The sequence below is a fragment of the Melanostigma gelatinosum genome (genome assembly GCF_949748355.1).
Source record: "Melanostigma gelatinosum genome assembly, chromosome: 13".
Classification (NCBI taxonomy): domain Eukaryota; kingdom Metazoa; phylum Chordata; class Actinopteri; order Perciformes; family Zoarcidae; genus Melanostigma; species Melanostigma gelatinosum.
In genome coordinates this window covers 10,331,595-10,357,723 of record NC_136646.1, presented here as the reverse complement: position 1 = coordinate 10,357,723, position 26,129 = coordinate 10,331,595, and the positions used below count along the sequence as shown (strand labels likewise).

Here is a 26,129-nt window from a genome sequence, read left to right as displayed (position 1 = left end):
TCTGGAACGCACCATGAGCACGCGACCTGACCACCAGGCTTGATGAAACGTGGTGACATTTACCTCCATCTGCTATAATACCTTTTTAGTTTCGTTGATGGTTGGCTCAGCGAATTACATACATGTATTTGTTGTGGTAGCTTTGTCAATACTTAGACTACGTTTTCTTTCCAAAAGTTTTTCTTGAAAGTACCCAAGTTTTGTTTTTGAGGAGATGACGAAAGTTGCTAATTCGCTAACGTTAGCTTAATGTTGTAGTTAGCTTAATGTTGTAGTTAGCTTTAATTAGTCGAGCTGTGTAGCTAGGATAGCTAGCTTTTCATTCACTTCCCCGACTTTGCAAAAATGATTTGAGACGCCATAGGCTGTATTTTCTGTTTCAACAGGTGGAACGACCAAAAGAAATGTCAAGTACGGATATTGTTTTTGACAAGTTCCACTTCCGGCATGACCCGAAATGGAGCGGCCGCCTGGGGCCTGCAGAGGGGGGCGGGCTGCTGCTCTGTGTGGCCTGCGTCATTGAAATGATGGAAAGTGAAGATATAGCGGTGAGGAGTATGAGTTTGTTTTATTTAGTTTGAAAATGAGGACCTTCCTAGACCAAAATGAATCATGCCATTATTTGGCTGGATAGTGTTTGTGAAGTTATAGCTAGCTGTGTGCGTGTGCGTGCGCGTGTGTGTGTGTGTGTGCGTGCGTGCGCGTGCGTGTGTTATCCCCCCAGCATTCCTGTCTTAGGTACATTTTAGGATTGATCACAAAACATATTCACGGAAAATACATTACCCTGTTAATTTCCCTTGATGCACAGGATTTGTTTACCCTCCCATATCTCTCCCTCTGTTCCTGCTGCAGTCAGCGAGGAAGTCTTTTGCCTTGAGCGCCATCAGCGGGGTGCTGAAGTGTTCTCCGGGGGCCCTGAGGGAGCTTATTCGACAGGACAACACAGTCTCTCTGCGTTTTACAGCTTCTCTACTGGGTGAGAAGTGGTGAATCATACAGCATGGAATCAAGATGTGAAGGACGGACAAGCAAGAAGGACTAGGAAGCACTGGGCTTTTATCTCTCACCTGTTCTGTTGTCTTGAAAGTAATCTCCACCGGGTCAGCCCAAAGTCGTGCTAGTGTTGCAGTCACATCGCTGCTTTTCTGCAAGATCAAACTGAAGCAATCAAGACGGTAGATCTTATCACAACACCTGTGGTATCTTAGTAGTTTACAGATGTAATCAACATTATGTAATTATATAAAAAAATAGATTTAATAGAGTTAACCAGCTGTTCGCTGCTTTTCTTTCGCGTTAAAGACGTAATCAAAGTACACACTTGCCATCTGTGGATCAAACCCACACACACGCACACACATTTCATTTACTGATGATAAACTGAGCAGATCTTTGGACCTTCATTAAGTACCGGGTACATAACTTATGTTCCTCTTTCATGACGGCTAGATTAAATCAAATGTGAAATTGTCTGGTAATTTTAATTATTTAAACTACTTGTGTCTGACTGTCTAAATACTGTCTAAATATTCTCTGCTGACCAAGCTATAAGTAACGTATAAAAGCTGCACATCAATGCATTAATTACATTATTACGATACAATGATTGATGAGAATCTTTTAGCGAGCGATGAGTTGGTCCAGCACTCATCCATCTATCTTGGATGTATATAAAGTCATCGATATGACAACGCCGAGTGAAGCCAGTTACCCTCTGAGATCCTGCCTTGTGTACAGGGAGCCTACTCTCCCTGTATTGTGGTAAATACCTTTCTGCAGGTTAAAAGCACTGGGGTGTTAGTTCATAAAGTTCTTACCACCACAGTGTGTTTTTATGGCGCTGCTACTTATCTCCTCATTGGATCTCACCAGGTTATTACAGCGTGAAGTGTTGTGCCATTTGAGCTCTAATCAAATTAGGGCAATGAGAGGATGTGGGGCAAAAATCTACGGCCATTATGACGGTAAAAGAGCCATTACGGTGCTTGTGGGATGGTCTGCTGAACGGAGTTTCACCATGTGCCGACGAGAGCATACTCTAATATAAGATATGCCTTTCATTTCATTTTTACACTTGCAGGGCAGTATTTACAGATGCAGTCGTAGCATTTCTCACACTTGCTTCATGACGTTTTTTTTTGCTGCAAAACTAACGCAGGATGCAGTAGATTTGTGAATGTCACACGGGTTCCTTTAGGGTACAAACTGTACAGTGTGATTAATTAGACCTCAACCCTCACCAGCACGAATCTCCTTGTACTTTGTGTCCTCTGTTTTGTCAAGCTCCCGTTTCTTAACCTAGTTAATTCCTTTTTTTTCATATTATACCTTTGGCAGACCTCTTAAAATCACAATGGGTTTGTGAAGTGTGCTCTTTAAATCCAGCGTGTCGTTTCTGTTCTGTCCCCAGGGATGCTTCACACCGTGGAGGACCAAGCCACTCTGGAGAAGGTTGACCAAGGTGAAGAGATGCATCCTATTGGTTCAGATAATATGTGTGTGTGTGTGTGTGTGTGTGTGTGTGCGCGCCCATACACCCTGCTCACAGACTTTTTCATGTGGTTGTTACAATGCAGACAGTCTGAGAGTGCAGACACACACACACAGGCTATGAGACACTCTTTATCTCAAAGGCACTTACACAAGAGATGTCTTTGCGACGGTGATAATGATTTCTGCCGGGTACTAAGGTGATCTTACATTGACTTCACTCAGCAGTTTGTAAGCAGTTTGTTTTTGAAGGCTTTGACCTCATTTTATTGATATTTTCTCACTGCTACACTTTGCAGTATCTTTTCTCTTTGCGTTGATTGATCAGTTGAGGCTGCTATATGCAGATTTTCTTTAGTATCTGAAGTCGGATTTATCTCACTGCAGCAAAGTCTTAACAAAATGCTAAAAATCTTTTGCTTAGTGCAAATGACGTTAGGAGATGTTGTGGTAGCTTTCTCAAAACGCCTCAGGGACCACTTTGCTGGAATAGTTAAGTAGAGTGCTTACAATCTGACACTGGTTTTTGCTCTTTGCACAGAGAATTTGTGACGATCACATTGTGAAACTCATTTGAGCCCTATTAATAATGCAGTCATGATGTGTGTGTAGTAAGGAGAAACCAGGAATCTTCCAGAACCTTTCTAACATCAGCTAAGCTGCAGTCATGTCCATGTAAAGCAGCCAATGGGATGAGAGCTTTAGATCTGCACTGCATGCAATAAGAGAATGAAAAGATCACTCAAAATGTACACATTTGAATTTTCTAAATGCAGTCGAGTGGGTTACTTGGACCTGGAAAACAAAGTACATCAGAGGTTATTTTTAATGGTCTTGATAATACTAATAAAATATTTCTGTAATAGATGGTAAAACAATGTCAAAGACTAAACTTCTACTGTTTGTTCTCTAGAAATCAACAACACAAGTTCTATATATAAAGCAAATGAACCTGATTTGATATTTTCTAACCTTTTTCCCAGGGAACGGATATATGTAAATATTATGAAGACAAATATTTTAAACTGTAATGCCAAAGTTAAATGAATGTTTTTCAATTTGTGTGTGTGTTTGTGTGTGTCAGTGCTGGTTCAGCTGCTGTTGGAGCTCCAGAGCGAGCTGTTGTACCGCTTTGTTTTGGACGAGATACACAAACAGGTGGGACAAACGCATTTGTATCGACGTATAAAGAAGCACACCTGCTCCTCGAACACGTGCCGGCACAGAACACACAGAACGACATCATCAAATATTTAACGGCACTTGTGAAATCCACGACGTATCCTCCCCGGGTCGTTTAGTAAACAGAACGGGCTCACCTCCCTCTCGCTGCTGCTGTGACACCTCTGGGGGAGGCGGTGGAGGAAAAGCCTCATGATGATAGTAAAGCTGTGTGTACTGATGATGACAGAGCGCTACAACACCAGGCAGAGGTGCAGAAAAACAATGAATTACAGGGATTAATATGTAAGAGGATCTGGAGTATCAATTGTGGTGCTGCAGTACTTGTAGTTGAATCATTTTCACGCCTGCTGTGGTGCTAAAATAATACCGATACAAGACTTATAGCTGAAGCGCTGTGAAGCTTTACATTGTGTATATGCGCCCGTGCCATGTTCCTTTCTATTGTTGTGTATCTATTGTTGTTGGTTTTTATTTTGTGCCTTCCCTGTACAGCTGAGTGACCAGCTCGGCATGAAGGGCTTCCTGCCCACCTTCAACTTCTTGGGGAACCTCGTGAAAGCAGTCCCCAACGTGGCCCTCAGTCTGGTGACTCAGTATGGTGAGACACCTCACATCTCACAGTTACATGTATATACTGGCACTGGTGTACAAACAGCAGTGTGTCAATACAGTCAATAAAGATGCACCAAAAGCTGCTATTTTGAAACACAATATTGCTTTGTTGGAGGGCAGGAGATAAACAGCTATTATACTGTTGTCAGCAGCTCATAGCATTCTGCTGAAAGCTGAGATCTGGAAATATTTTCAACTTGAATGGAAGAGAAAGATGTGAAAGAATATTTCATTTTCAGCATCCCTTGCTCTCTCTGCACAGGGAGATCCACAATCCAATTTTGACCTTTTCAATTACATCCCTAATGCATAGAAATAGTTGTCACGTGTCCACTTTTGAAATGTGCTTGGGGGGGGGGGGAGAAAGTCACAAAACTGTATTTTTCAGATCCTTTCCCCTGCACTCTCCCAATTCAATCTCTCTGGCCGCTGTGACCTTTTCCATTACGCTCCAGCTGCACTGAGATACCGTGCCGATGCCATGCCTAAAAAACGCGACAAAAGTTCCACATACACGACCTTTCCCCTGAAAATTGCCCATATATATGGATATCTTTATATCTTTATACAGATGTAAAATCCTGCAGTGTAGTGAGGCAGAGTCTCTGCCACAGTCGCCTGTATGATGTCTACTTCCTGAACCATTACTCTCTGTCTAATGAGCATCATTAATCAACCTGAAGCGTGTGTTGTATGTTTATGTCATGCCCGAATGCCTGTTTTTTTTCAGGCAAGAGTGAATGTGAGCCTCGTGCCAAATAAGCAGGCAGAGTAGTTATTTCACTCTGCAACATGTGTGTCCACATGTTGCAGAGTGAAATATCTTCGAGGGAAGATGAAGCATTAATGAGATAAGGAAAGAGGAAAGTAGACAAAGATAACAAGGAAGAGGATGGAGGGAAAGGACAACGGCTGCAGTGTTTCTTGCAGGTCGAGATCATCACAGCGCCATTAATACATAGAGAAAAACATGTTTGGCTTTGAGAGCATAAATTTGGATGGACCAAACGATTGCATTTTTATTTTTGGGGAAAACACTGGAAGATGAAAGCCAAAAGCCACAGAATCGCTCAGTGAAGCAGGCTGAAGCAACAAGTGCAGAACAACAGAGAAATACTGTAGGAAGCAGATCACAGAACCAACAGAGCGGCAGATCACAGCGTCACAGTGGCACGGCAACGGAAGTGAACCTTTTGTTTTATGTGCTCAACAAAGCAGAAGAAAATGTTTTATCTTTTTTCGTTTCAGCTCTTTGTGCGTCTGACTCTGTGGTTGCACGTATGCGTCATCAAATAAAACAAGGCTTTTATTTTCCACCCGTCCTTTCACCACTCCTAAATTGTGTTCGTGCACTTCCCTCCTCTGCTTGTGGAGGTCTTATCTCCCTCCTCCCCCCCCTCTCCCTTCGTCGCTCTCTCCTCTCCTCATGCCTGGCTCTCATCTTGGCCGCCTCGTATATTTCGGTTTAATCAAACATGTCTGGGAGCCTGTCCTGCCTCTCATGGGTTTTGATCTGCTGCACAGAGCGGCTGGGTTTGGGCTCGGCTGTCCTCCTCTGTCATCTCTTCTCCTCACGCTGCCTCTTTGTTCCTCCAGCGCTGCCCCGCACTTAACCATCGTTCACCCTCTGTTCTCAGAGACGCTCTCTTTCTTCTCCGAAGCCATTTCTGTCTGTCCGTTTTACATTTTCTCTTATTATATGTTTTCTTATACATCCACAATAATAAAGTACGTAGTACAGCTGTCATGTAAACGCTCAAGGTTATCTTACTCGCATTGAGATACCTGATTAACAGAGCTTGTACCAGCAACATCAGTCTCTTCTGTGATCATAGTGTGTTGCTTTAGGCCTTTGATTTAACGTCTTCTCTTACTGTGGGTCGGTCATTATCTGATCTGTATTTGGTGGATGTGGTCACTGAGCTATGATGGATGATTTTAGACAATTAGCCTGCAGTCTGCGCTGTGTCCCAATGTCATTGTTTCAGTACACACACACACATTGCTTTGCTTCCCCTGTCTTCATTCAATATGTCATTTATATACCGGTGCGGTGTCCGTTAGAGGGCGAGGCTGTTTGCAGCGTGTGTCCTTTCAGAGCGGGACGAATCCGATTGTTTGGACCCCGGGAGAGCCGCTTGCATCGAGAACCACACAACTCTCGTTGACACCGGGGAAGGGAAGAAGAGTTTGGGTGTAACGGTGTGACATCCAGCAGCAAAAACAACAGTGATGTTAAAGAGACTAATTCTATGTTATTTTATTCAAGTACTGTAGATGCACACAAATACTACAGCAACATATATTTTGCCCCTTTGTATGTGTGTCCTTCATTGTATCTCTCTCCATGTCTTGCTTCAGTCTCTCTCCATTCCCCTCTTTTTTCTGACTCTCTTGTGGATGCCCTCTCCCTCCCCACATCTGTCTTATCCTCTCTCACCCTCTGGCTTTCTCTCTTTCGCTCACTCAGCTTTTTCTACCTCCACCAGCTGTTCTCATCTTCTCTCTTTTGCGCCACCACTCTCTCCACAAGTGTCTCTCTATGCTCTGTCTTTCTCTTTTCTCTTTCTTCAGATTCACGAATCATTCTCTCTCTTTGTCAGTGAGCCAACCTGTGAGTCTCCGAGAACAGACTCCTGTCCTGCTCCTACGTATTCTTTTTAATCTCCTTCTTCCGCCTGCCACTCTACCGTGCTCTCTCCTCACTAGCGACAGTTGATCCTTTCATCTTCATGGCGACTTTCCCTCCACGTTGGCTCCAGCATTGTCTGTCACCGCTTAAGAGGTCGTTCAGGTGAAACTCACAAACAGACTTTGTTCCCAGAGGTTTGCTCCATTTCCACGGCGTCGTCTCGCTGCTCTCATTGTGTTGCTGTTAATCTGCTTCTCTCACGATACATTATCTTTAACTCTCCTCTGGGTGTCTTAGTCTCCTCCTCCCTTATCTGAAAGGGTAACTTTAGTATTTTTCAACCCTATTTTTCTGACTAATGGGGACAACAGTTGTTTAATCTTGGTCCAGTATTGAGGGAGATCTCGGCAGCCTCTCAACAGGCTATAATGTCATCGCAATTTCTCACCGTCAATGTACGACCAGTAAATGTGCTTTTGGACAACATCGTGGAAAAGACTCGACAGGGAAATAACCTTTTTCTTTACGTTTCGCTTGATCCGGTCTGTTTTTGTGCCTCAACCGCTCAATCAGCTAAATATTCAGCTGTGACACTGAAGATCTTTTAGATAACACTCAGCTACACAGCAAACGCCTCCCGGCACTCCTCTCTCCAACTCTCACTCACGTTTGTCTTCCAGCGACGAAGTCACATCTTACGTGATTTCAGAACGAGACTTCTCCTTGAGCGAGACTTCATGAGACACAATCGTAAACAGTCCGGATCAAGTGAAACCCAAGAAAAACGTTTGTTAAACCCACTTTACTTGATTTGTTGCACTTATACACGAGATATCTTTTTGTTGTAGTTGCACCGACCCGGGTTTTCTGTCTCCTCTTCTTTTATTCTGTGTGTCCTCATCTGTCTCCCGTCTCTGTCCACCATGCAGGGCCCTTGCTGGAGCACCTGTGCTCAGCCCTGCTGTACCCTGATGAAGCGCTGAAGGCTTCGGTGCTTTACGTGTGGCTCAAACTGTTCGGGACAGCCGGGGGCTCGGTGGCTCAGTCTTTGCCCGTTGCCATCAGGGACAGAGTGTGTGTCCTGTTGCTGCAGACCTTGGCCAAAGCCAGCTCCCCCCGACTCATCAACAACTCTGTCGGTGAGAAAAAAGAAACATCTGTCCCTTATTTTATTCAGCTGTCTTGGGCAAAGCCAGGAAATATTCTCCATAAAGAAATATTCTTCTGGAGCTGAAAGGTTTCGTGAGGACTTACTTCTTTCAAAATGAGTGCGTAAAAGCATCATTAGCTGCCTGGACCAAAAATGATTGGCCTCATTTATTTTTCTTAAGCGCTAGAAAGTCAGAGGGAGATTGAATTGCTTTCTGCTACAGGTTTGAAGTTGTTGAGATCAGTATCAAAAATAGATGGAAATTTGAACTGAGCACAACCGCAGCTAGTTAATGACAGAGTGAGTGAATGGCTATTGTGAATTTGTTGTCATGTAGGAAACATAATCTCACTCCCAGCTGCCTGGGATAGATTTAGGACCGGGACTAATGGGTTTGGACTTAACACAGGAGTAAAAGGCTTTATAGCACGGGGGACAATTATCTTATTTTAAACTGCTGTCTCATCATAATAGATCCCCACTCGTTAGTAGGGATTATTAGTCGTGAAATAGAGCTGTTTCTTTCATTGTAGAAAAGCTAAAAGGCTATAAAATACCACTTTCATCATCATCTTTCTCAGTGAAGATCCAGAATCTACTTCAGGGTGAGGCGAGATGGAGAAAGAGGAGGGATTACACGGAGATGAAAGAGTGTTGCGATCTGTTAGGAATTTTCACTTTTTTAAAGGTAATAAGCTCTCCGGCGTGTGCATTGGGCGATAACCAGGATGGAGTTATTTAAAAAGAAAGTCGTTATTATCCTCTAGTTGTTTATCACTGTATTAACTTGGGAGAGAGGTACACGGTTGGGTTATTCTGGTTTTTAGAGTAGCTGCCGATCTTTGCTGTTGTTTGTGTAATTTTGAACAGATTTAATCTTAATAGATTTACCCTCCCCAGCCCCGGTGAGAACAGCAACATGGAGGAATTAAACCGGATTATTGTTTCTTTTGATTTAGCACTGTATTATCTACACAGCGTTCAAGACTTTTCAATGAAAAGAAAATGTGCTTTTTGTTATCTCTTGGGTTTTTGTTCTAGTACTTTGTCCCCAAAGTGGCTGGAAAGGAAAATAAAATCCATGCAGCTGAGCAACACTTAATTGCTAATTATATAACTGTTTATTGCATTGTGTGTTGGAGTTCTGATGTGTGCACAGTATGAATTTATTCTAACATCCTTTTGTGTGGATCCTGTTCCCACGGTTGACTTTTATCATCGCACCAGTGATGCTTGTCATCATGAGCGTATCTAAGCCTTGTCATCTGTATTGTGTCTTTCCTCTGCTAGACCTGCTGTGGTTGCTGGTGCAGCTGCCAGAGGCAGTGTCAGTTCTGATGAACGGCAATACCGATCAGACGGTGTGCCGTGAGACCCAGAACATCCACACCGACGACGAGCAGATCCTCGGCCAAAACCAAGAGCAACAGTCCCCCGACCAGTACCCTCTGCCTCTCATGCTGAAAAAGGTCTCTGTCCAAACATCCTGCTCCCGCCCCCACGACCCACATACTGACACCGACCACAATCATAACAAGAAGTTCTAATCCTGGATTAATGGGCCTTTGAATCGGGCTTCGGGGAGGGTTTACCCTGGACAAATATTTGTGCTTCATGTCTGGGAAATCAATGTGCAGATTACATCTAGTTAGATTCTCTCAGTTATGTCTCACATTACACCGCAGATCGTGACGTTAGCATTTTCTTGTAGAAGCATTGTGTGTTGAGTTGTTATTAAAATGTAACTCTTAACTAAATAATCACCCAAATCTAAATGATCCCCAAAAACATAATTATTTTTGTTGCTTTTAGGATCCATTCTACCAAATACATGTTTACTGTTTTAAATCATGCACAACTTATTACAAGTATTGTTGCAAAGACCAACAACAACAACAGTGCTCCACAAAAACTGAACAAGAAAAATAAATCATGCACCCTTTCTCAGCCGGGTCCCGAGCCAATAAGATCCTCTACTGATCTTAGATTTTCCATCAGATTGTTTTTAGTTGCTGTTATTGGTGGTCAATGATGTCATACACCAAGTCTGTCTCAGGTTTTATGGAAAGTGTTTATAAGTAACTAATTCATCCATATTTATCCCAGGGGGCACTTTTGCCTCAGTTGTAATGTTTAAATTATAATAGTGATATTTTTTGCCTCACCCAATGCTGACCTGGCATTTTCAAAGGAGTTTATAGATCAGAAATCATGTAAATCTGACAAATGTAGAAAAACATGATCATTCTGATAAGAGTTAATTTACAAGTTGCCATGTAGGGTCATGGTGCTGATGTTTGACAGCCTTTGATACAATTCAGGAACTAGAATGAGCTCAGCTAAGAGTGTAGACGGTGTTCTGTAGATGAGTCTCAGACAGTTTTGTATCATCAGCAGCCTGGGAATGTTGAAGAAGCGATAAAGTATTGTCGGTACAATAAAGAAGCTCTCCACACTGTTTTCAATGATAAGTGGATTCTTATAAAGCCCATAAAACCTTCTTCTTCTTTTTTCCCAGTTGCTGATGAGTGGTGATGAGATGTTGCAGGTGACCAGTGCGAGGTGTATCGCATCCATCCTGGTTCATTCCCAGTGCAGCGCTCCCTTCATAAAGGCTGACATACCAGGTGATACACACACACACACACCTTCACCCTCAGCACTGTAGGAGGTTTATTTTAGTGAATAGTGTAGCAATTGTGTCACTTAGCCCCTCACACATGTTCTCTTTTCCCTCTCAGCGTTTCTGTTCGACCGTCTGGCCAGCAGTCATAGTGAGGTGCTGCTGTGGTCCGCCTACAGCTGTTTGGTGCTACTGACTCAGGACCCGCTCTTCTTCTCCCAGTGTCACTCGGTCTACGGTAAGAGAACTTAGACAGCTTGCAGAACTTCTTAACCACAGTATTGCGGAATCTCTGCGTGAAAGAGCCCATTGTAGAACTTCAACGTTGGGTTTCGTGGTGTATCGGTTAACATCTAAAAATTATGGAAATATAGTTCATGTGACAGCTTATACACAGAAGTCTGAGCCATGAATAATTCAACAACAACCGTAATGATGGAAGATAACCGCGAGCGTAAACAGACCACGTACATATCAGCGATGCGCTCCTGATCAGACTGGAGACATAACCACTTAAAAGATGTGGGAGTGGTATTTTAAAACAGAAAACACACGTTTATTATTGTGATATTTACTCGTAATGATTCACAATGAAGCCAACAGCTAGTAGGAGACTTTCAAGCGATATCCCTCCAGCCAGCCGCCACTTTATTTAGGTTTTGGTGAAGATGACCCCCCCCAGTTCAACTCCACGAATCAGCCGTTCCTTCCATTGTGGGCTCTCACAGAGAGAATAAATAGAAACAGGGCATCCAACAAAAGTTCAGCTCAAAACAGCTAAAAATAGTTGGCAGCTATGTGTTTTTTTTAGAACGAGTATCTAAATTCCAGTTTTGTCCAACTCTGAAAGCCCTGGCATGTGTTTTCTAAATGTTCTATCTAGTGCCATCACAGTAGATGATGAGAAATAGTTTGAATACAATAGAAACTTGATTTACCAGAACACAGGATATCTGATGCCATTAAGTTCGTGCTCTATCGCAGCATGAACAAGAGATCATTGCAGCAGATTCTGTGTAGCCATAAATTAGAAAGAGGTACCACTGCCATTGTTTGATTATTTGTTTGTTGGTGTGTGATGATGCTTTGCACATGTGTTACATTTATGAGCCCGTCACTCTAATTGTAATGCAGGAAACCCTTGTGTGACGATGAGACAGATGTGTCTCTGTCGGCCAGGTCAAGTGTGTCTTCGTCACAATGTGTTTGTGTGTTAGGTATCGAGTCCCTTGTGCGCAGTCTGAAGGAGGCTCTGCAGCTGACCAACCTGGAAGTACCGAAGCGAGGTCTGCTGCTCCTTACTGAGATACTGGAAAGGTGAGACTGCCCGTTTTATATATATACAGCATATACATACATAAATATATATATATATATATATTAAAACATCTGCTACTGAGACCTCTGCCGCACTCATAAGGATTGAAAACTTACATTAGAAACCTTGTCCTGGTTACTCGGGATGATCCACAGACCTCACAGTAAATAGCTTACAGTGGGAATTATTTGAACTGAAGAAGCACTTTGTAGTTTATTGCTGTATCATCACTTTATACTAAAGCACACTGAACTCTAAAGAAAGATGTATTCATTTGACATAATTATAAAGGAATTTTACTTAATAACTGCAGTTATAATGAAGCTAGTAGTTTTGAAGCTTTTGCACCAAAACAACACAACTTTACAAATGATGTTCTACAGCGCCACACGTCTGTTCATAAACTGAACAACTTCAGCTGCAGCAACGCAGAGCAGCGACCTCCTGTAAAACGTGTTAAATATGGTGCACTGGAAAGTTTAATTATATTTGAATTAAGTGTCTGCTTGCTCGCAGATGAAAATATATCACGAGCCAGTAAAAAACGCTGTCATATTTCTGCAAGGTTGACACAATTTTAATGGAATGTTCGCCTCGTCACATGGCAATGATACAGAGGATAAGAGATCTCAAATGGCAAGGGAAATTTGTCCTTTACGCTGAGAGGAACATTAAAACAAGAAGTGTGTGTGTGTGTGTGTGTGTGTGTGTGTGTGTGTGTGTGTGTGTGTGTGTGTGTGTGTGTGTGTGTGTGTGTGTGTGTGTGTGTGTGTGTGTGAGAGAGTGAGGATCATTGCATGTGTGTGAGTGAGTGCTTCTTTGTTTGTAGCTGTTTTTGTGTCTGTCTGCATCTATAGATAAGTGTGTGTGTTTGTGTATGTTTGTGTGTGCCTTTATGTGCATCGATGTGTTATTTAGGATCTTCTGTGTGACTGCTGTTGTGGCAACAGGGAGCCGGTCACACAGCTGCCGTGGTGCTCCGTCATAGACCACAGACGTACTCTGGTGATCTTTGTAACGCCTATAGGTCAGCGCTATTTGTTTATTATGTGTCCCTGCCCTGACAGAGAGAAAACACGTGTCTGTGTGTACGGTGGTGAGACGGAGGGAGGGCGAGTTCACTGCGACAGTCACTGCTGTTATCGGCACAGCGAGCCTAAAGAATGACGGATAGATCAGGCGGAAGAACAGACTGATTTTTGATGGGCCAAAACGTCAAAAATCTGCACCGGAGGCCGGTGAAAAGTCTCACTGACTCCTTTAGGATCCACACAGTTTCATATCATTGGGTAGTTGCCTCGATTAATTGGTTATTTGCTTACAACAGTGATTCCTGTAGAATTTATCGTCGATGCTTGCGCTGCATGATATTGGAGAAAGCTGACATTGTAATATTTCTTTTTTTTTTCACACACCAAGCGGTTACTTGGTTCATTATGAAGCTGTGGTGGGCCTTCCTAGACCTATTGTGACAGAGTCCTGCCATGTAACTGTTGCACATGTGCACTTATCGCAATGTCGCTGGTGAAACAACACATCGTGCAGCCCTAATAGACGGCCATGTCCCCGCGTAGTCCAGGAAACTGTCCCTCCAGCTTCAAGGCTACATTTAATAATGGCACTTGTTCCTCTGTGAACAGGCAGCCCCCGAGCGAGCGCCTCTTCCCCAGTGGTTCATGTTTCGAGGCGGCTTCGGAGGCTGTGTTGGGTGGAGTCTCCTCCTCCTGCCTGCTGGTAGCCACAGAGGCTGCTAACGCCGCATCAGCCCTGTTCAGGTACACACGAACACAGTCACACTGTCGAGGACTCTTCGTCTTGAGATTGACAAAGTTATGATTGTTTGTCAGTAAAAAATTGTCCTGCCAGACATTTTCTATATTTGACTTACAAAAGTCGGCTCCTCACACAGTCACTTACTGAGTCAACGGATGAACACACACACACACAGTACACACACACGTGTACGCACGTGCACCCGCACAATGCCACAGGGAAATAGTAAATACACATTCAGAGACGTGAAAGCTTACTCGTAGTTACGGTATATATCGATGGAGGTGTTTTGTAAGCTTTGCCCGTACCATGAGTTACAGACACACTTACCCAGAGATTCACATTATGTTCCTCTCCTCCACAGACTGTTTCTTCCCTTCACCACCTCCCCACCTGCTTAAAACACCTTTGTATAAACTGCTGTCACTCTGAATTCTCTAGACTGAACCACCAGTCCAGACCAGTCCAGTACGGGAAGATAGAGGGGTTGATCGAGGCCATCACTAACAGATTCTCAGAGCTGCCCCTGCCCCCTCCTGCTCATCGTCGGAGCTCTGTGAGATAGTTTTTCTTCACGTCTTTGTATCCTCAAGTATCAAATAAGCATAAACAATTCAAGAACTGGGAGTGAAGAGAAGTGTCTGTGCCGTCTGTCTGAGACTTTGTCTTGTGGTGATTCTCCAGAGAGTATTTTTCGGTGGTTATCACAACTGACACCTCAGCGTTTGATGCTATCTAGCAACCTGTCACACAGTACATCTGTGATTGACAGGTTATATCAAGAGGAATTTACTTCTTCCATGAAACTCTGAATGTCCCTTTCTGTTGTTTTTTCTTCTTCTTCGTAGCTGTTACTCATTGCAGCTTTCTGTCTCAGACTGGATCATTACACGTGTAACGGACAGTGACGCAACTGTCAGCAAGAGATGCCTGGTTGGCATGTGTTCATGTCCCAAATTAAAAGAATAAATGTATTAATTAATGTGTGTAATTAGGGACGCCTATCGATCTTTCTTTTTAAACGGAGAGCACAGTTTGTGGCAGGACGGGACTCAAATCAGAGACGGTTCAGAGCATCGTGTCAATATTTCAAATTGAAAAACACAAACAGTCCAAACAGGCACTTGTGACGTCTGCAGTGCAAGCATGGTGACACAGTAGCAGGGCTGCGTTCAATGCTGTAAGGAGGGTTCCAGGGAAATGTCAGAGGCACTGCCAGTGAAAGAGGCACCACGTCAACACACAGCAAGCAGCGGCCTTGGCAGAGTCTTTAATGAGATCTTAGAGGAGATAGAGGCCGGGGTCTGTGAGCACCTTCATCAGTGGTTGTTCAGAAACAAACCATCCCACGGTCAGACAGTCCACTACAGTACTCGGGGGCAAGTGCTGCACAATTCCCCTCACCGGTTGCTGCTGCAGCCGAGTCTCTCCGTGCCCCTGCACATGTGTGGACAGCCTGAGACTCTTTAGTGCCGTCGCAAACGTCCTTGATGAGAAGAGGAACTGGCTGAACGCTAACATGGCAGAGATGATGATTTTCTCTTAAAACGTACCTCGGTGGGATTAAGAGTAGAGCTGAATGAGAGAGAGAGAGAGAGAAAAGCTCCAATAAAAGCACTTTTAGAACAAAAGAGAGCCTTGAGATTTGGTTATTTTGATATTTAGTGTTCACTTTTAAGTGTCGTCGAGAGGTCTGTTGTTTATCTTTAGTGTTTTTACGATAACGCTGCGTTAAAGCGTAATTGTGATTTTTATTTGCTGCGACTGAATGTTAAAGCTGAGCTATTACACCACAACAAAGTGGAATTGAGATTACATTACTCATTTTGAGTGTTCTAGTTTTAGATCAAGGCTGCACTAAGTGGAATTGTCGAGAGCCATTTAAAAATAGTTTGGCTTCCTTCATTTCATGAAGAAAACATAAAAGAGCAGCCTGGATGCAGTCATTGTTTTACCAATGCATTACAGAGCTACTCATTTCTCAAGCACATACATTGGACTGATTTAAATAATTTGAATGTACTTGAATTGTGCAACTGTATTATCTATTAAAATACAAGTATCAGATCGTTAGATTACATTACTTGAATCAGGACATCCGTACGAGGAAGGAGTTCAAAGTCTCTGCTTTAATGGAAAGTTTTATTGTTTTAAATACAAACTTAAGTGATTCCCATGAGGAAATATGTTGTGATCTGACATGATTTGATCAAATTTGCTCCACATCTCCTCTCGTCTCTCATCCTGTATCTTCCTCTTGTATCCTCCAGAGGAGTCTGAAGAAGTCGGACCCTAACAGCCAGGCTTCCAGGTCCGAGGGGTTTCTGCTCCAGTCCCTGGTCTGTTTTCAGGCTGCCTGCAGGTCAGCACAGTGTCCAGTCACATGTTCACAGAGCTCAATGGCATCACTGGAACAGAGAGAGTGAATACACTTGTTTAAACACTTGAGTATTGTATTGAATCAAGTGGTACTTTATCATATGTCAGATGTGAATATTGTGGAACATGTGTGTGACTCATCTAAATTAATATGTTCAGCCAACCCGCAGAGTGTTTTAGTTGAAATGTAGATGAGGGAATTTACCAGTACCAGTATGTCTTGTGTGTTTGTGTTAATGTGTGTGTGTGTGTTTGTGTTAATGTGTGTGTGTCCAAGGTTGGCCGCGGCGTGTTCATCAGAGCCCGTTCTGAAGGAGAACACGTTCACAGCTCCATCGAAACACAGCCATGGTCAGGACTCACTGGAGTCTCTTTGTCAATGTCTGCTGCGCTGCTGCGACTCCGTCTGGATACCCACCGTCATTGTGAGATCTGAAAGCACACACACACACACACACACCGGATTCACTATCCTCTCATCTTAACCTTCTCTCTCACACATGCACACTTGATCTTGCAATTTGCCACATCTCTTTTCTGAGGAATAGATGACACTGATTACATCGCTCTGTCTGGCTGTTTCTCTAAATACCTCTATTAATAAGCGCAGCCACACAGCCTCTGTCTTCATTAGTGTTGTGTACAAATGGACATTTGAGCCGATCGATCAGTACCTCATGTTCTGTTGTGCAAAGTAATTGTTTTATTATGTTGTGTTTTTCTAAAGTTAGTTCTATTCGGGCTAAAAAGAAAAAGAAATTGTTCACAGTTTGTGTTTAGGTCATTTGTCTCTGATTTCCTGTGTGTGTGTGTGTGTGTGTGTGTGTGTGTGTGTGTGTGTGCGCGCGTGTGCGTGTGTGCGTGCGTGCGTGTGTGTAGAGGGTGTGTGAGCATACACCCAACGCTCAGATACTGCAGCACTTCTACGCCATCCTATTCTCCCAGTTCATCCTGCTTCCGTCCTTCATGCCCGTCTTTGCAAATAAGCTCGGTGAGTCGCTGAACGCTGTAATCTTAAGTGAACATCAAGGTGTCCCGTGATCTGATCTGTGCCACACGTTCTGTCTTTACATGGCCGCACACTGGCATGTTGCCAGGATGGGTGTGGCAATCCTGATGTTCTACCATCTTATGATTATTCTGCCTAAAATGGTCAGCTTTGACTAATGCAGGAACAGACAAATCTACTCTCCGTTATCTGTAAGTTCAGACTGACGATCCCTGTAATATCATGTCGACTGCGTATGAGAAAGAAAATATGAACTCATTGCTAGAGAACAGAACTAACCTAATGTTGGATAAAGTCATGAAATGTGAAGATAAAGTTCTGCTAAACTGATTCTAAAGATTTATGACATGAGGAACTGAGATGTCTGGTACAGGGTGAGCTCACAGCTCATGTTTTAAATTAGCCCCGCCTTTTATGTCTCGTTGCTGCCGGCTTCGCACATCCGCAGATGTGTTAATGAAGTAACACATCTGAAATGAAGTAACAAATACTGAAACATAAAAGTTGCAGCTGCATGAGTGAATGTAACTGTCGGAACATGGCTTTATGATTGCTTATGATGCATTTATTTAAATGCGTTTAGCGTCTAACTTAACTAAATGAGCTGAAGCAATATATACTATTAATCTCAGTTCCCAGCTAATCATACAAACAGCAAAAAAGAAATAAGCTTTTTCTTAAATTTCATGAACACATAACAGAGTTAGTTCTCCTCTGACGGTAATGTTCACAAAACTAAAATCAGTGTTTTGTTATTTCGTATTTTTGTCAGTATAGGGCTTGACCAAATACTTTGAAGCGTCATAGCAGCATTCATAACGTGGAGATTCAAATTGAGTCAAAATTGTTTGAAAATGATCGATGTGAACATGTTTTTGTCCAACAAAATATTCAGCCTGGATCCATATCTGTTGCTTCTTAGCTTTTCAAAAACAACGTCCAAAAAGCGGTTTGCTCTCCCGCTTGCTGCACACAAAGAGAGGCACCAAGCATGACATGAATACAACCACAGTAACAAGAAGTCTATTTATTCTTTCCATTCTTTATTTGAAGCTTCAGTTGAAAACCTCAATAGCAGCTTTTATTGTTAAAGCCCAACTAACAGTTGATTCTGCTCTCATCAACGACGGGACTAACTGCCCGACTGTTGACTTGACGGACTTTCATATCACTGTCGGGGGAAACGGAGCAATCTGTCCAAAGCTGGCGGTCGACACGACGAGCCTCGATTATTGACAGGAAACGCGTCGCCTCGGGCATCGTTTCAAGCCAGTGCGGGGGCATTGAACAGAAATCCGAGCTTTATCTTTTACGCTGAGAGCGGTTAACAAAGCAGAACGGAAGTTTTCTGCTGATGTGGCGGAGCAGTACCCTGGCACAGGTCCACCAGAGAGGGAGGTGGGCGCTTTAGGAAATATAAAATTCCCTCTGATAAATGAGAGGTTCTCTCTCTCTCTCTCTCTCTCTCTCTCCCTCTCCCACTGCACCACTGACAGGGCCGAGACATTAAGTACAGCTTTACGATACAGCTTCTTTTTTTTTTTCCATAGAATTAAAATAGGACCGCAGTCTCATTACCTCCAATGTGGCCAAATGATGAGCTCCCCCCTGATCCCTCAGAGTATTTTTAATAACATAGTGTGTGTGGGGGTGTAGCTTACAAACCAATGTTGGATTAAAATGTGAAGGTTTGGGGATCATCATGTGGCGGATTTCTGGCACAATATTGACAGCTGTCTCTGTACTGCATGACTTTTGTTTTAAAAAGAGTTGTATTAATTGTGATTTTATTACCATCCTTTCTTACTGTCTCCTCCTTTGTTCCGCTCTTCACCTCCTCTTCCCTCCAGCGTCCTCTGGTTTCTACAGGCTGCCTCTGGAACACAAAGGGCTCCTCTGTGCGGGGAACAGGTAGAGTGTAACAGGATAACCTGAAGACACACTCACACAGCTACACACCAATTAAAAAGTGTAGTTGTGTGTGTGTGTGTTGAACTGTGGTGGCTTTTAAAGTTGAGTTCTTATTATCATTCCCTGTTGGTGCACATTGAACTATGAGACAGATAATTCCACTGAGGCATCCGTCATTTTTGAGTCACTCCGTCTACCAGCAGTGTGTCGGTCTCAGAGCAACAGATCTGCAGCTTCAAAGCCTGCTCTGTGTGTGTGTGTGTGTGTGTGTGTGTGTGTGTGTGTGTGTGTGTGTGTGTGTTTAGATTGCGTATGTAAGCATATGTGCGTCAGTGTGGTCATAAACACGGTCGACTCTCCCGCCTCGAGGCCCCCCTGCTCTGAGCTGAAATGAAACTGAACCGTGCTGCGCTTGTGTTTCATATTTGAAAAGAGTGCGTGAAGGTGCATCCTGTGGCTCACTGTTCACTCCTCACGGGGTTGACGTGTGGAGGATCGGTGCTCAGTTTGTCTCAGGTGTCCTCACTCTTCCCTTATTGCTGCCGTTTTCCTGATCTCTCTCTCTCTTTGTTTTTCTACGTATTTTAGTGTCTTTTCTCTGATTGTGTATTTCTCCCTCTTTCCAATTCTTTCAGGCACCCGTACCTGAATATGTCCTGCTGTGGGTTTCTACAGAAACTCAGTATGTGTCTGCTTTTTCAGTCAGACCCTGCTTCTGGCTTCTGTCAGCATGGTATGCAAACACACACACACGCACACTCACACACACACACACACACACTCACAGAGCTACATGAAGTGCCATTTAAACTCCTGTAAAAACCTGACTGACCGGTTGAAATGGATGATATAATTGTTATTTAGAGTTACTACAAGAATGTTTCAACTGGTTATGAAACAGACCTACAGAAGAAGCAGGTGATGGTACGTTTTTCGTAATGCGTCTCATCGGGTCAGAGTCTCCGACATCAGACGAAAAGATGTACGGCATGCAGCTTCTGCTACGCGGGGCAGACCGTCAGAAAATGAAAGGTTTTCTGAAGGGAGTCCCCCATCTTTACCAGATTCGTCATTATTGCCACTCAACGGAGTTGTTGGTAATTATTTTGGTGTGACAGTCTGAACTCCCGTCCCAGACAGTGAGCGATGATGTCGGGATGCTGTTTACGACACAAAGCGATGGCGCTGATGGAAGCGCTGCCACTTTGGAGATCTGTGTATTGAAATAGGTTCCCAGCTGACTTTAAAGTTATTTGTTTCCAGAATTTGTCACCTGGCTTTAATAAATGCATCAAAGTGATATCCAAGAGACTAAATCAAGCTGACTGCGCGGAATTTATTGAATTTGAGTTTATGGAGAAAAATAGTTTTTATCATTTTGTTAACTTACAAAATGATATCACACTAAAAAAGTAGATAACGTTACATTCCAGTTTAACTTCTCTCTCTCCCTCTCCCTCTCTCTTTCACTCTCTCTCCCTCTCTCTTTCTCTCTCGCTCTCTCTCTCTCTTTCACTCTCTCTCCCTCCCTCTCTCTCTCTCTCTCTCTCTCTTTCACTCTCTCCCTCCCTCTCTCTTTCACTCTCTCTCCCTCCCTCTCTCTCTCTCGCTCTCTCTCTCTTTCACTCTCTCTCCCTCTCTCTTTCTCTCTCTCTCTCTTTCTCTCTCTCTCTCTCTCCCTCTCTCTCTTTCACTCTATCCCTCCCTCCCCCCCTCTCTCTCTCCTTCACTCTCTCTCCCTCCCTCCCCCTCTCTCTCTCTCGCTCTCTCTCTTTCACTCTCTCCCTACCTCCCCCGCTCTCTCTTTCACTCTCTCTCCCTCCCTCTCTCTCTCCCTCCCTCTATCTCCCTCCCTCTCCCTCCCTCTCTCTTTCACTCTCTCTCCCTCCCCCCCCTCTCTCTCTCTCTCTCTCTCTCGCTCTCTCTCTTTCACTCTCTCCCTCCCTCTCTCTCTCTCTCCCTCCCTCTATCTCCCTCCCTCTCTCTCTTTCACTCTCTCTCCCTCCCTCTCTCTTTCACTCTCTCCCTCCCTCTATCCCTCCCTCTCTCTCTTTCACTCTCCCTCCATCCCTCTCTCTCTCTCCCTCCCTCTATCTCCCTCTCTCTCTCTCTTTCACTCTCTCCCTCCCTCTCTCTCTCTCTCCCTCCGTCTCTCTCTCTCTCTCTTTATGATGACTTTAAACATCAATAACAGTAAACAAGAAGACAGCTGATGATTAGTCTCTTAAAGGCCAATGCCGTTTGTGACAGCACGGATAACACCTCTGACTAAAGGGGCATTGCCTCTGATTGTGTTAGGCTGAAGTAAACGATGTTAAGGAAAGGTAACTTGAGGTAAGTGAAGCTGTAAGTGAGGAAAAACAAACGCTAAACTCCGCCGGCGTTTCCCTTCCAATCCCTTTTTACCGTGGCGTCCCCCAAAATGAAATATAAGACGCGTTTTATTGGAAACTGCCGTTGTTCCCTGGAGACATGATGTGACATAGAGACCTGAGTCGAGTCTAATATGTCTTTGAGGTAATGAGATGTAAGAGTTGTTTGAGCAAGCGTGAAGTCGTGTGTGTGTGTGCGTGTGTGTGTGTGTGTGTTGGTGTGCGTGCCGTGTGTGTATTTGTTTGCGTTGGTGGCATTTGAATAATGGCTTCTGCAGAGCTCGACTAATATACAGATTCAAGCATATTCGTTTCTGTTTCTCCTCGTCCTCTTGTTGTGTACTCCCTCTCTTTCAGAGCTTTGTGTGTTTTGTTGATTGAAACACTGATGAAGTGATGTTACTGATTAGTTGTGATTTGTTTGAAGTGTATAATTTTGACTCTTGTGTATGTGTCTGACAATTATATACTAGCTCAACTGTTTCACCTCTTCTCTGTCCTCTGTTATTTCCTGTTGATCAAATCCTGAGGAGGAGGCAACATGTTTGTTGTCTTTCTTCCGTCTGTCGTTTCCTTTCTCATCTTTTCCATCAGTCTGTCATGTGCTGTGTTCCTTCGTCTCCCCCGGCCCTCCCTTTGAGACGGCGGTCTATTCTTCTCTCTCTTCATGGGAGCCCGGTGCCCTCTTCCACATGTTTTCTCTGCTTTCCAAACAACGCCATTTATTTCCTTCTATTTCTTTGCAGCGATCCCTCCAGACCACTAGTGCTCTCTGTCTGGGCCTCGGCCACTTACCCCCTTCGGTTCCTGTTCATATTTATCTCTCCTTCTCTTTCTGCATTTCTTCAACTCCCATTCCCTTCTTCACTTTGTTTTCCTCTCTGGCTGATTGGTAGTCTCTCTCTCCCGACAGACCTCGCTGTGGCTTTATAGCCTCTGTGTGGTCATGCATCAGTGACCCCCATCCCTGTCTGACATCTCCCTTTTTGTCATTCTTTTCTTTGCTCAGCTCTCTTACAATTCCCCTCATATACTGCATATGGTGTTTTTTTTTTCCTCCCTCACTCCTCGATTAAAGGTTAAAATTTCCTTTTTTCTCTCTCCAGACCTTTAAGAGGCTGCGTTGCACAGCACCATCTTCTCTCTTTTTCTGTGCCATGTTTCACTGGTTCTGTTTACCATTTCCTCATCTCTTTCTGTGTTGTTCTCTGTCTCCTCTTCGTCAGCTGAATCTCATTTTCCTCTCCCGCTCCTTCCCTCCCTCACCCCTCTCTCTCTCTCTCTCTCTCTCTCTCTCTCTCTCTCTCTCTCTCTCTCTCTCTCTCTCTCTCTCTCTCTCCGGCTCCCTAAAGACCACCCAGAGATGAGAAGAGGTAGAAGCCCTCCGAGGCATTTTACATTATCATGTAATATGGCAACTTTGCTAAATAATACGGCTTTTCAAATAACGTATGCCTGACATCGACAGCTTGTTTAATGACAGGTATTGGCGTTATGTTTGAAAACACGATATATAATTGGAAAAGTGTGAAATCAGAGTAACTCCACTCGTTTTCACCCTCAGATCATTTATTCAGAAACAGCTTTGGCTCGTTTTAGTCGTAAACACAGAACGGGTGAGTAATGACGCTTTGTAAATGAGGCCTCGGGGCCTCTCCTGATGTGTTTTGCTTTATTCCATCCATCTCTTTCCCTCATCCATATCCTCCTGCTCTTGTTTCAAGCACTGACTGTTAACCCCTTATCCCTTGTGTTTCTGTTCTTTTTCCTTGCCCATCCCCCAGATGCCGAGGAGGTGGAGAATCTTCTGATCTACAACCTTCCCTCTCTGTGTTGTCGTGTGTCAGACTGGCCCTCTCTGCTGTGTGAAGCGCCGGGCCTCCAGCTGTGTGACTACAAAGGGCCGCGGGCCACCCAGTACTGTCTGGTGATAATGCTCCACCTTGCCCTGGAGCAGGGAGACAGGTAATGTGAACACACAGGACGGCATCGAGCTACAGAAAACAATGAAAACACTTTCTCAAATCATAATTCATCAAGATTTTAAAAAGGAGATTAGCATTTGGTTTTGCAAACATTCTGCCGATTAGAATGTGCATCTTTGTTCATTTCGGTATTATAAATTGTAAGCACCTGTGCTTGGTACTGCTGTAGAGCATCGTTCAGTGTGCTTCGAGAATCAATATAATGAGTAAAATGTCACTGAACCTCTCTGTTCTTCATAGCAGCGCTGCCGTTCAACCCTCTGCACCGCTAGTCTGTATATACACACATCAATCAAATAACTTGAGAACATTTCTTCACAAAGCACCACTTTGCTGAGCAGAAAAGACAACATGTGAGCGACATCACAGTTGTTGAACAATGAAAATAGCCGACGACACCTGGAGTCATCAGACTCGTATCAGTGTACATCAGGAAACCAGCAGGTTTTGCATGCAGCTCTCTTCCTGTTCCAGCGGCCCACCGCGGGTGTTCTTATCTACATATGTTATGAGCTCTGAGAGTCGTCGCCCTCTTTGGAAAGTTGAATCTGTCTCTCTCTGGATGAACGCCTCTCCCCACCACTGTGTGGTCTCATTTAGATTAATGGGAGCCGTGTCCACAGCTTTACATAGCGCGGGAGGGCTGAGTGTGCACTCGGGGAGAGGATCTGTGGATGTGCGTGTGTTGGTATACATTCTGACCGTCTGTGTTTGTCTCTGTGTGAGAATGAGACATACCAAGTGTGGGACATCAACACGGCCCTGCAGCACTTTATCCGCTTTGCACACAGACTTTGCGTGTTTGTCCACTTGATGACCCTCACGCTGACCGTGTCCGTATATATGTGTGTCTGCGTGTTTGTGTACATTCAAATGTAAACGCTTGGCCACATATACTTATAATAATGTCTTCTTTACTGTGCATGTGTGCGTGGTCCAGACTCCTCCCAGACCCGACGGCGTTCTCCAGTGTGATGTGGCTGTTGCATTCAGTGCAGGCGCAGGGCAGCAGTGCTCTGCCTCGCTCCGTGCTCCGCTCTGCCCTCTACCTGCTGGCCGTGACGCAGGACAAGAGCCCCAACCTGGACGGGGTAACGACGATCAGTCCGATCAGAACACACTCTGTAACCAACAAAAGTAGCCCAGTAGATAAACAGCATCAAGCTACAGTTAAAGAAAAGCTTAAACTGTAAACTGTCCACATCTGCTGGAACATTTCAGTATCTTTTACAATAGAATATTTAAAACTTGTCCAGTGAGTCAACCTAACAACATGAAGGGAAGTCCTCAAGACTGGCTGTAAATGCCAGACAGAGCAGACATGGTTGTTGCAGACATGTAGCAGACATGGTTGTTGCATGGTTTTATTGGAAGTCACCTTATTGTTAACTTTATCCTTTGTGATGAGTTGTTTAAGGCTTGTACAGTAAATTGCCTTAGCGTGTATCCATAAAATCTTTTATATTGCTTGTTGAGTTCAGACTTCAGCATAACACTGCAGCACTAGGGCGGACACTGCTGAATAGTATATACTATCAACATGTATAAGCACTAGATTACAGGAGACTTCCTGCTGCGACTGAGGGCTCTGTAGACGGTGCTTTAGCTTATTGAATCTGTCTTTACCGAACCCCACTCAAGGCTTCTTTGAACTGCATCAGCAAGACGCTCTCCTCCTGCCAAAGCTTCCCCTCCCTCTACATGCACCACCCTGCACTGCTCCACTTCATCTGGCGATATCCAGAGCTAGAAGAGAAATACGGGGCCCTGGTCCTGGAGCTCTGGTTGACCAAGCAAGCTCAGCACAGAGATGCAGAGCAGAGCACGGTAAGGGGACAAATGTTTCCTTCTATCTCAGACTCACAAGGATTCTAATCTGTGACAGGAAACTGACTCAGTGCGCCTCTTTTCTTTGTCTCGGGTAACATGTATTCATCAATAACTTATAGTAGTCATTTGATTGAACACGCTTTACTTAAAGTTAGGGTGGGTAATGTATTCTAGAATTTGTTTTTGTTATATTTATTGAAATTCAGCGATCAATGAATCAAATGCACTGAAGAAAAGAGAAAACAAAGGAGCATCTGTGGCTGTCGCAGGTTGCAATAAGCTTGTCCAATAATTCCATACGGGCAGAATTAAATGATCGTTCTCTCTGCCTACCTGCCACCAGAGTCTTATCACAAGCTGCTAGCTTTACAGCTGTTAGTAGTAACAATAGCCATGTTTGTTGTTTACGTTCATTGTGATAATTTTGGGAGATCTATGGGAGGCCTGAAGGGACGGGCCGTCAGTGTTTGCCAACTAGGCAACATTCTCGCCGCATATATCAGCATTTGGAGCTGCTTTCATTGGAAAAAGGTTGGCAACGCTCGGCTGTTTGTTTTTTTCAGTTGGCTAATTATAAGAAATGCTTACGCTGGTTTCTCCCAATGTTACCCATCCAAGCTTTGATTTCACTTTAACAGCGTAACTGTTGGAGTTGCATTATGTTGTGTTTTTGTTTTTAATTCCCTTTGAACTCCGATTAATAAGAATTGATGAAAAGGCGGTTGTGTTTCCTGACTGTGTACAGGCGAAGGGAGAGAAACCTGCAGACGAACAACAGGATCAGCAGCCAGACACGGAAACTGTGGCGCTGCTGACTCTGATAGAGAAGTGGCCATCTGTCATGTTGACCCTCCTGG

The 26,129-nt window shown here is 44.0% G+C and overlaps 1 protein-coding gene across 1 annotated transcript in view; it reads left to right on the top strand.

Moving 5' to 3' along the window:
* Window positions 1–404: 404 nt before the first annotated feature.
* Window positions 405–26,129, top strand: part of mei1 (meiotic double-stranded break formation protein 1) — a gene marked incomplete at both ends in the record, with an annotated part of 53,298 nt that continues 27,573 nt past the window's right edge. The window contains 21 exons of the mRNA XM_079282482.1: window positions 405–548; window positions 856–979; window positions 2,414–2,464; window positions 3,578–3,651; window positions 4,171–4,276; window positions 7,852–8,061; window positions 9,363–9,541; window positions 10,591–10,699; window positions 10,814–10,933; window positions 11,913–12,012; window positions 13,654–13,788; window positions 14,228–14,342; window positions 16,057–16,148; window positions 16,443–16,590; window positions 17,045–17,156; window positions 19,025–19,085; window positions 19,721–19,818; window positions 23,242–23,422; window positions 24,383–24,533; window positions 25,084–25,260; window positions 26,018–26,128. Coding sequence (XP_079138608.1) covers window positions 405–548; window positions 856–979; window positions 2,414–2,464; window positions 3,578–3,651; window positions 4,171–4,276; window positions 7,852–8,061; window positions 9,363–9,541; window positions 10,591–10,699; window positions 10,814–10,933; window positions 11,913–12,012; window positions 13,654–13,788; window positions 14,228–14,342; window positions 16,057–16,148; window positions 16,443–16,590; window positions 17,045–17,156; window positions 19,025–19,085; window positions 19,721–19,818; window positions 23,242–23,422; window positions 24,383–24,533; window positions 25,084–25,260; window positions 26,018–26,128 — 2,598 coding nt within the window. The remainder of the gene's footprint in view (window positions 549–855; window positions 980–2,413; window positions 2,465–3,577; window positions 3,652–4,170; window positions 4,277–7,851; window positions 8,062–9,362; window positions 9,542–10,590; window positions 10,700–10,813; window positions 10,934–11,912; window positions 12,013–13,653; window positions 13,789–14,227; window positions 14,343–16,056; window positions 16,149–16,442; window positions 16,591–17,044; window positions 17,157–19,024; window positions 19,086–19,720; window positions 19,819–23,241; window positions 23,423–24,382; window positions 24,534–25,083; window positions 25,261–26,017; window position 26,129) is intronic.